The 10764-nt window shown below is 43.0% G+C and overlaps 1 protein-coding gene across 1 annotated transcript; it reads right to left on the reverse strand.

Annotated features, from left to right (window-relative positions):
• Positions 1 to 1259: 1259 nt before the first annotated feature.
• fmc1 (formation of mitochondrial complex V assembly factor 1) lies at positions 1260 to 3416 on the reverse strand. Its single transcript, XM_023416289.2, has 2 exons — positions 3236 to 3416; positions 1260 to 1859 (listed from the first exon to the last, which is right to left on the reverse strand). Exons 1-2 carry the CDS (start codon positions 3362 to 3364, stop codon positions 1656 to 1658), a joined length of 333 nt encoding a protein of 110 aa, XP_023272057.1. The 5' UTR covers positions 3365 to 3416; the 3' UTR covers positions 1260 to 1655.
• Between the last annotated feature and the right edge of the window lie 7348 nt (positions 3417 to 10764).

The raw sequence follows: 10764 nt of genomic DNA on the forward strand, positions 1-10764 counted from the left end.
CACACACACACACACACACACACACACCTCTTTCCAGATGCGTTCAGGTTGCGCTGACATTAAAAATGCATCTACTTGCATAACTTAAGTCTGGGTCTCTATGGGGCGTCACCTCCTCCAGGTCTCCCTGCAGAAAAGAAGAGTAACCTTCAGTGACACTCAGCTTTTGTTAGGGGTTCTCTCTCATCGTGTTTGTCATGGCTGTCTGTGTGAGCACACAGAGAACAGTGGGGTGTGGAGAAGCACATTTACATCCTGCGTAGTATAATTTTTGACACGAAGCCCTTGGTTTGTCAGTATGCATTGGGCTTTCTTTCCAGGTCTGTGTGTGTGTGTGTGTGTGTGTGTGTGTGTGTGTGTTAGTTTGGGGCAGTGCATGGGTGCACGTATTACTCCGTGTCACTGTGTGCTGCGTTGCTTAAGGGTTAGTCTATTTAAATTCACACTGAAGGCAATGTTAGTCACCACTGGAGAGTAAGAGGAAACGGGAAGGGTAGATTTAATGAAAAAAAGTGGGATGATAACAGTGGGCCAGAAAAACTGAGGTAACTGTGTGAGGGAGCTGTGGATGGAGAGAACGAGGAAGAGAGAGAAGAGACACAGGAATCCATCTGAGCTCACTGCAACATGCTCATCTGTACATGGTCAGTGTGTTGCAGCTAGAGGCTGCAGCTTGTACTGTTGTTTGAGAGTCTCTGCAGTGTTCACGATGACGCTTTCCTTATTACCACTCTTCCTCTTTGCTACTGTTCTATTGGGATTTTTTGAGACTTCTCCTATTGTCCCATTACATAATGTTGCAGCATCTGCCAGTGATGCACAAGGCAACAACAGTCTCTTCTGTAAACTGCCGTACGTTGCCTTGAAACATCGCTTCACCAGCCACTGTTAATAGCTAATAATGACCTAATGGCCACTGCTATTTAACTTAATGACATGTTGTAGCCAGAAGTTAATGCCTCAGTGGACGACAAGTTTAAGAGGAAAAGCTGTAAAGAATCAACTGTGACTTGAATTTCACATTCAAAAATAACTAAATATTCTCAGTGATTCTATCCCCCTGATGGATGGTGTGATGTCATATTTACTTTTACCTGGCCCCTTAAAGGCATGTAAATGTAGTAATAGATTAATTTAATTATCTGTTTAATCAATACACAAGCAGGATGTTTTATTTAATGTGATATGTGAATTTAAGTTCTTAAAAAAACAAAACAAACTAACAGTGATTCATACTTTAGGGACAAATGAATCCAAAGTAAAATTGTACTCAGTTTGTTTTTTAATGATTTCTTTTGGTTTTCAAAAGATGCTTCAACAGTTAGGAAACAGAAATAAGAGCAGGTGTGGATAAGCTGAAGGGTAGAGTACATTTACAGCTCGACAACAGATTTTTAATTATAATACTTAAACAGTTGCTTCAAATACACTCCGATTAGATTATAATCATACCCTCCCTCCCTTGAACAGGTGTAGAACAACACAACAGGTGCTCCCTCAAAGCAGTCCATGGTGGCACAGGCTCCAGTCTGCCAGACTCCCATCAAATCTTTATCCCTTTGCAGTTTTCTTTGCATGAGGTGAATTGTATGATGAATCAGCCACAGAAAAGTCATTTCTGGAGAGGTTCAAGATGTTGTACCCTCCCTCGTCCCTCACTTCTCCCAGCCTTTACCTCCTGGCTGAGTGGGCAATCTGAGCCCCACTAGGCCTGCCACTTCTTCTGGGCTGCGCTCTCCCTTGCCATGGTAAAGGTTGTGCAGGGCCAGGTGGTTCCTGGTAGCTGCCAACAAACACAGGTATGTGTGTGAGTCATGGTGTGCCTCCTGCTGGGCACGGCAGTACCTTTCTCCTGTTACCTGTGAGCGGGGAAAAGACAGAAAATATTATAACACCGATGTTGGCTGCCGAATAGTCAGTTCGTTTACACAGTATTAGTCACTTTCTTTTCTTGCTTTGTTTATTAAATCAGTCACCACAGAGAAAAATGAAAGAAATGAACATTAGAAAATAAAATCCTTAAGGTCTAGCTGGTGGGAAACATGGAGCTCCAGTGACAGAGAACAACATAAACAGATGTGCCATAGTTTTCTCTTCATCTACTGTTAAAGCTACACGGACAATAAGCATTTGGTCCAGTCTCTACAGAGCTTCACATATACTCAATAATGCCTTTGGGTCAAAGCTGGGACAAATACACACTGACAACTGACAAGCAAGAGTTCCTCTTAGCTGTTTTGCTTCACTGACTACACATGCATTCAACCGCCCTGGTACGCCATGTTCTCCCAAGCATAAGTAATGCAAGCTTTAAGCCTACATGTTTAAAACCCCCAACCCTTTATTTCAACAGGCAGCTGTGTATTGGGTAAACAGAAAAACATAAGGAATCACAAGCACTTAAGTGGCCATGATGCTTATTAACGGTGCAAGTTTCAAGGACTATTAGTTATACTCATTATAAACATGTAGCTATAATACATATGTAGCTGAATTTAGGGCTGTTGAAGGATTTCTGTGTCAAATTGATAAGCTAATTGAAAATAATAATAATAATAATAATAATAATAATAATAATAATAATAAATGTTCTGCAGTGCTTTTGTTGTTGTGAAGATGAACCTCATCATGCAGGACTTCTAATGAATGTCTAGAGTTTGTTCCATTAGCTATTTAAGTATCTATTTACCCCGGCGGATGGATACGAATTCCTTGATAACTTGTTTCATTCATTGAAACTTTCTAAACTTTTTTATGTTAGATGAAACATATTGCGGATAGATGATCAGAGTGAATGATGCCGTGAATTTATTAAATTTGCATATTAACGCATATCGACGATGATTTAAACACACTCGGGCGTGGGCGCACACCTATAGAGTTAATTAACCATTAGACTGAGAGGGCAGTTGAACACCTGCGCCTTAACACTGACCTGTGCTGAGGCTCATTAGCTTCTGGCTAATGTTAACGTGTCCTTCTGCCGAACAGTCACCTTGCGTTGAACTCTTACTTTTAAGTATTACACAGTTGTCAAAAACAACACTCCAGTGTCAGGCTCTAATCCTACGTTTTGTGAAAGGCTGGAGCGCAAAAATTATTTTCACATTACAAGCAAAATCGCAACGTTATGATTCAAGAGATATCGGATTAGCTAACGTTAGCCGTGCAGTTTGTGATGGCAGCTAGCCGAGTTAGCTAACATTAGCCGAAACACAGTTGGTGAGAAACTCGCCTTATTTTTACGAAACTGGTCCAGAACATAGTTGTAGGCCAGAGACTTTTTGTAACTCGGTCCCTGGATGGCACGTAGCTCTCTCAATATCCCTCGACAGACTCGTAAAGGCGACGACAGCGTTGCCATGTCTGAGAGTTGTTGTGATTGCTCGGCGGATGAATCGAGCCAGGCACGATCAGTCCAACACCGCACAGTCGATCTGGTGCTTCGACCACGAGGCGGCGGTGTGTCACACTAATAAGACACAAGAGATAACTTCTTCCTAACATTTCCCTGCAACAGTTTTGAGGTAATGTGAATTAATCTAAATATATACAGAGTTAGTCTGTAAATGAATGTGTAATTGCGCAGTGTAACGTTGTAATATGCAACCTACAGCCTACGTTCACTTTTTTAGTGTGTGTTTGCCATCTGGCGTTGACCGGATCAGCTGTTCCTTCCTCAGCTCTGAATGTAAATACACAAAGAAGGAAACAGCTGATGTTCTCCATCTCTCTTCACTTACTGCTAAAGCGTTTAAAGGTGCTGAGCCCGACTTGCTATCCTGAAGCAGAGGGCAGTGGCTGTACTAGAGGTCACAGTAATTAGGAAAATAGCATGAACACAGGGTGAAGATAATGTTGACTGTGTCTTTTATCACCTTGTCCCTCATTTTTTTGTTTTGTTTTACAGATGTCTAAGAGTCAGCGAAAGCTCGAGCAGAGGCTGTTAAACATGTCACAGGCCCAGTGTGGTGCTTCCCGCTGTGATGGGCCCATCCACCATGAGCCAAGAGAAACTAAAGCTGCAGTAACTGTCTCTCCTCATTCACACGGACTACGCCTTCAAATTCACTGTGAGGTAATTTCATAAAGTCCCCATGCATTTATTCAAAAAATTAAGCAAAATTTGCTTAAAATGTTTTGCTCCTCAGTCTTACACATCCCCACTTGTCATTATAAATAAGACTGGACTGCAGTTGAATTGTGAGTTAAGTAATCACTGTCTGATAAACGGGTCAGCAGAGGAGACTGAGGGGACTGTAGGGATTTGTAATCATATTTTCTTTCAGGATCTGTCAGCATCTCTCTGCCTCCCTCTGTCTCTTTCTTCCTTTTACTATAAATAACAACTTTATTATAGATAGAACAAAACCGTACATGCACTGCAGTGTTGGTTGTGGGAATAAATTGACAACAACTTATTCCCGGATGAGGAAAAAAATCCCAAAAAACAGCATAGTTTACCCCACACTCCTTTTAGTGTAAGACTCTTTAAAGCCTATTGTACACAGTGCAGTGTCCTGTCTTGGTTGCATACTAAGTGAAATGTAATGATTCCAGTAAACGTGGTCATTTGGCACATGTCAGTCCAGAAAGCAGAAACAGAGAGAGACTAGGCTCGTGTGGAGACACACTGCAGTCTTTGCCTTTTGAAGGGTGCTTTTGACCAACCTATCTTTGTGTGCAGTACTTGCTTTGATTTGGACACTTTGGAGCGGTCATCTGTCACCATAGCAACACTGAGTTTGGCTTAGGGCAAAATGCAGAGAAAAGGATCAGTTCGCTTCACAACGTAATGGATGTGAACGGAAAGTCCTTTAATGCTTTTGTCTGATTTAAAAAAAATAAAATAAATTTATGCATCAGGGGGAGCGTGTGGCGTGAAAAAAAAAAGACGACACTGCGTCTTCACACAGAGATGAGGAACACTGATGTCAGAGCAAAGCAGAACTCCTGCCTTTTTTACATCTGACCTGTGAAGTTTGAACGTGGACTCACTCTGCAAATAGATCACGGTGATCACAGTGATGCTGCTGGAGTGACACGCTGCTAAAAAACCGAAGCGGTGAATCTGTCCTCCGACGTTCAAACAGCAGGCGCTGGGATGCCCTGAAGGCAGGTCACAGGTCGTTAGCCTTCACGGACCATCACTTTACTCCCAGTGTTTCCAGTTATTCCAGCTTGTGTATTGATAATTGACTCTAGGGGGAGCCAGTCTCTTATCAGTTTCGCACACCGGTTTGGTTCCTCGACATTTGTTGGAAGGCACCCCTCTCCTCCTCCTCCTCTCTCTCTCTCTCTGCCTCTCTCTCTCTCTCTCTCTCTCTCTCTCTCTCTCTCACTCACACTCTTTCAATGAATACTAATGCAGAGAGTGGGCCCACCTCCCTTCCTCCCATCTTTTCGCAGGGAAGGGCGGGAGAGGGGAGACAGAGCAATTCCAGCTCAGTATCCTTCCTCATGAGGCAGGCAGTGCTTGACTAGCAGCAGCCCCAATGCCTTTTTTTTTTTCTTCTCCCACTGAGCAATATTGATGATACTGTGCATTGCTGCTGCAACAATGTCTAACCTGTGTGAGTGGCACGTGATATCAGACCAGAGTTGAGAGAGAGAGAAAGAGAGAGAGAGAGAGGGAGAGAGGAGAGGACATCTGTGGCTTTTGTCATCTGGATGGGAAGTCTTTTTTGGGAGGAGAGACAGAAGAAAGCAGAAGGCAGCCGGGGAAGGGGAACAACTGGCAACAGCCAATCCCCCCTTCCACATATAGACTGGAGACAACGGAGGCCACTGGAGTATTTGCTTTTATCTTTCGTTTTTTGTTCTTTTTTTTCCTCATCGCGCTGCTGGGAGGTGCTTTACCTTTTCATTTGCTTGCTCTCTCGGTCCTCTGTCTTCTCATCTATTTCGCCATTTACCTGGTCAACAATTTCTTCTATTTATGAGCCAGACAAGGAGGGAGAGAGAGAGGCAGAGAGACAGAGAAAAAGAGAAAGAGAAAAGAGGAGGGGGATTTTTTTTTTGCCCCCCTTTATCCTCTTTTTTTTCCCCCCTTCATTCATTCCTCCTTCCCTTTCCACTGCTATCACTTCCAGCCCTTTCTATCCCTGTGCAGCCCACGCTCCCTCCTCCCTTCTCCGCCTCCCTCCTCCTCCTCTTCCTCCTCCTCCTCCTCCTCCTCCTCCCCACCACTCCACTCACTGTCCACCCTGTAACTTTGGCTACTTTTTTGACTCCACCACTGTTTTAATTTCCTTTTAAAAAGCTTTAATAGAGACATTTTAATTGGCTTGCTTGTATTTTCTATTTATGCCTTTTTCACTGTTGTACCTTTTCCTATTTTCCCCCCTTCTCTTTTTTCCTCCCACCATCCTATGCATCTTTTTTGGGCGATTCTTAAATCTAACCATAGGTAGGTCTATTTAGTGTTTAGTGTCTGTCTCAAAGTCTTTGTTCCTTTTCTGTGTATGCAAGGTGTTTTGTGTGGGGTACACACCTTGACACGCACACACACACACACACACACACACACACACACAAACACGCTCACCCGGCCTACAATCTAGCTCTGGCTCCCCTCCCATCCGGCTCTCAGCTGATTGTTGCCTCATGCCATGTCATCGTCACGTCACGCTCCCCATGCATCCTCAAATCTGTGTTTTCTGACTTGTTTTTTCTTTTTGTTCTCCTCCACCGAGGCCACAGTGACTCATCGAGCAAGCACCTTCTCCAGCCGTCATCACCGAACCACGTTTTGAAAGCCGTGTCATTTCTGTGTTGTTGCACAAAAGTCTTTTTCTTTCATTAAAATGTCTGAAATGCCCCTTTATCTCACACCACCACCACCCTCCTCCTCCTCCTCCTCCTCCTCCTCTTCCTCCTCCTCACGCGTCCTTTTGTTTTCTGTCATGCACATTCAGAGACGTCAAAAAAACGCCACATCCGTTCTGCAGAGGAAATGTACACGATTAGCAAACTGAGGTGCGTTTAAGTTCCCTCGCTCCATGTTCATCAGGTGAAGGTCAAACTGAGCAAAGGCCTGATTCATGAGCAACAGTGCACTGTCCAGTCTGTCGGGGTATCATCTGTGTTTATACTCTCCTCTGCCTCCTCCTTTTTCCTCTGCCCTCGTTTCCTCTCTCCTCTCTCTCTCCCCTCTCTCTCTCTCTCTCTCTCTCTCTCTCTCTCTCTCTCTCTCTCTCTCTCTGTCTCGTATCTTTCTGAACTGACTCTCATTCCCGCAGACAGACACACACAAGCACTCAAAGAGAATGGACTAGGAAAAACAAAAAACAAACACTGGCTTCATCATCCAGAGGATTTTTTTTCCCTTTTTTTTTTTTTTTTTCTCTCCCTCCACCATAATTTTCACTTTGCTACAAGCTTTCATCTCTTTAATCACCTCTTTCCACTTCTGATTTTCTTCCATCACTTCCACTCTCACCCCCTCTGCTGAATTGATCCACATATTGATTTATTTGTTGTTCCATGTTTTTTTTTTTGTTTTTTTTTTTCATTTGTCGTCTAAGATAATTTCTTTTCCTACCACTCACACGTCATTGACTTGCCTGCATCAGAGAGGAGTTGCTATTTATTTTCCCATTTTGGTGACGTGATTTTTTTTATTTCTTATTTTTTTTGCAATTCATCAGCTTGACTACTTCCATTTATTGAAATACAGGCGGCAGATTATTCATGAATATTCTTACGAATTAAAAAAAAACAGAGAAGAGACAGGTTTGGCTCGGAAGTATTAAGCTGACTGCAAAGTAACTGAATAATTTGGTGTGTGTGTGTGTGTGTGTGTGTGTGTATGTTTGTGTGTGTGTGAAAGCTACAGAGAGGCACAGCAATAGACAGATGCATAGCAAAGTGAAGCAAACCACACAACTCATTTCCTTGTTCATGCCATCTTTTATATTTCCACTTTTTTTTTTTTCCTGAAGGAGATTTAATGCCTCTCCTCTTCATTACATGAAGATAATGGGAAGTGGGACTTTTGAGCAAGCGTCACCCTGATAAAGGCACTCTGGATATAGCCGTTTTCCTGTGGAATTACCCTTTAAATCCTGGATTTGATTCCAAATGAAAAAAATAATTAACAATTATCAAAAACTCTTCTAAATTCGGGACACTATTTTTTTCTGACATTTTTTTTTGTAATGGGACTGAAGCTGATTTCAATATTTCTTTTTCAACTATTGAATCTTAATGGGATTTCACTAACGCGGATTAAAGACTCAAGCAACATCTTTGTCTATTAGTTGATGTAATAGCCATGATTCTCACAATTTCTCCAGCCTTCAAAATCGATTAAATTTAATATTTCTCAGTGTTAAGGGTTAAATAGGTGAGTACGGTTTGAATCCACACATGCTGTTGCTGTTGCATGTTTTGGATGATGATTATTATTGATGCAGATATTCACCTTTAATATTTTTGGTCATTAACCAAGTATTTATATGCCTGTGTGTGTGGGTGTGGGTGTGGGCGTGCAGACCTGTTGTGTGTGTGTGTGTGTGTGTGTGTGTGTGTGTGTAGGGTTAGTCAGAATTTAAATGGATATTGACGGATTATCAGAGATCTGTAATTTCCCTCACACATCACCACCATTTATCCTTTTGTAGTCGCCCCCCCCCCCATGAGCTTTTAATTCTCTGACACATTTTATGCATGTGAAATAAAATCACATACATACGCTCAGATCTGTTCATGCAGTGAGTGTCTGATAATTTACTTCACATGTTAAAATGAATCTCCATACTTCTTCATCCTTATAGTTTTGTACTCTAGTCCTCTGTCCGCTCGATGGAGTGGCCACTTCTGCCTATCAAATCATCTGCTCAGTGCTGCTCCACACTCTTATTTAAAGTGACAGAGAGAGAGAGAGAGAGTGTGTGTGTGAGAGGAATATATATGTAGATCAATAAAGTAATCTACATGAAGAGGCAGACTACATTGCCCTTTTCTCAGTGTAATTATTTTTATCTGCTGTTATTCCAAAGCTAGAGACTGGCAGTGTATCTCATCTCCTTGTGGAGTGTGTGGGAATGAAAATTTGAGTCTGCAGCAAAATTCACATTCACACCCACTCTCTCTCTCTCTCTCTCTCTCTCTCTCTCTCTCTCTCTCTCTCTCCCCCCCCCCCCCTCTCTCTCTCACACACACACACATGCAGTCACTTTGTCCATCTATCCATTGTAGGTCCTGCAGCGATTGACCCCTTTTCTCTGATTAACTTTCCTATCATTTGGCTGACAGCAGTTTGAATTTATACCGTGTGTGTCTACGCGTGTGTGCGCACGCCACGCGGTCAAGGTTACGGCTCCATACCTGCGAAATCCACCTGAGACCTGGTCTCATAACCCAGGAGCCATTACCCATTCTGCTCGGTGCTCTTGGCACACATGTGACCCCTGTAGCCTATCTACAGATGGGCACTTAAGCCCAGGTAGTCTGTCAAAGCTGTCACAGCTGCCACGCTGCAAAATGGATGTCTCGGGTGCAAACTCTGCCTCCTGACACATGGCTCGCCGCTGTCTTTTTACTGTAATCACCACAAAAATAGCACTTGTCAGTTTTTATGAACAGACGAAACACACTTATATCATTGTCTTGACCATGTGGTGGAGGGAGGCAGCAGGAAAATGGACAATGATGTGAACGTTATGTCCCGCTCAGATGGGAAGCTGCGGTTATACAGCTGATTTGACTAGCGCTATGCAGAGGACGCTGACAGCGGTTTCAGCGGTCCTTCAGAGCATAGCTGGGTGGTAGAGTGAGCAATCACTGTCCAAATGAACAGTTTGGAAGATGGATACAGCTGAGCATCACTTCCATGCAAATACAGAGGTGATTTGTTGGCGATCATGGCGACACACGCAGCTTCTTTGTCAAACGCTGGATTACATTTGTGATGATGATTTTTTAAGCTTTTTCCAAATGAATCGCAGGTGTTATGACAGAGTCACCTTGGAAAGCAGAATCGTATTCGGTGTATTGATGAATGTACCTGCCAAATGTCACAATGCAGTTAATGTGTTACCCGGTTTGTTTTTTAGTGTGATGCTAAATTTAAAGTGCACCTTCAATCTGAGATCGATAATGTTTGTGTGTAAATTGCCAGCAGATTTTATTTATATGTAGCACTAATTATATATTATAAGCGTTGTGTCAATTTTTAGTGTCTGAAACAGTTTGATGCCAGAAGCTTACGTGGAAAAAGAAGTCTGCCAAAAGTCTCCAAACAGAGCTTAAGAGATTTCATGGGCACAGTGTTTGCAGTCGTCATTGATAAACAGGCCAGGAGAGGAGACAGCAGGGGCTAAAGAGATTCATAATCCTATCCCCTCTTCCTCCTGATTCTCTCTCTGTCTCCCTTTCTCCCCATGTGCTCTCTAATGAGACAACAATACAACTCCTGTGTCTGGCTCTGAGCGCTGCATTAATGAAAGCAAGCAATAACACTCTATCAGACATTTTTATCTTCAACTAACTTCCACTTCTGTGCCGTCTAGGGACTGCTGTGTTCTCCAGCATCGCCGCGCCTCGGTGTGTGTGCTCAGAAAAAACAGGCGAATATGATGTGAGCCGCTGAAATCCACAGTGTGGCGGCTTCAGCTCAAACTTTTACACCTCACGTTCACATTGTGTGTGACGCCGCACGAGCAGCTCGTCCATCATCTCGTTAAATGAGTGTATCAGTCTGCGGAGCTCCATCTAAAGCTCGTAACGTTCTGCAGTGTGTGTGTGTGTGTGTGTGTGAAT

The sequence above is a fragment of the Seriola lalandi genome, unplaced genomic scaffold, assembly GCF_002814215.2.
Source record: "Seriola lalandi dorsalis isolate HSWRI2012SDOR001 ecotype SW California unplaced genomic scaffold, Sedor1 jcf7180002054563, whole genome shotgun sequence".
Classification (NCBI taxonomy): Eukaryota; Metazoa; Chordata; class Actinopteri; order Carangiformes; family Carangidae; genus Seriola; species Seriola lalandi.

Bases quoted from the DNA above. Each gene is read 5' to 3' on its own strand.
- fmc1 (XM_023416289.2), bottom strand. From the start codon at position 3,364: ATGGCAACGCTGTCGTCGCCTTTACGAGTCTGTCGAGGGATATTGAGA. The intron at 1,860-3,235 runs GCGAGTTTCTCA...CCCCGCTCACAG, and splicing joins ACCAGTTTCGTAAAAATAAG to GTAACAGGAGAAAGGTACTG.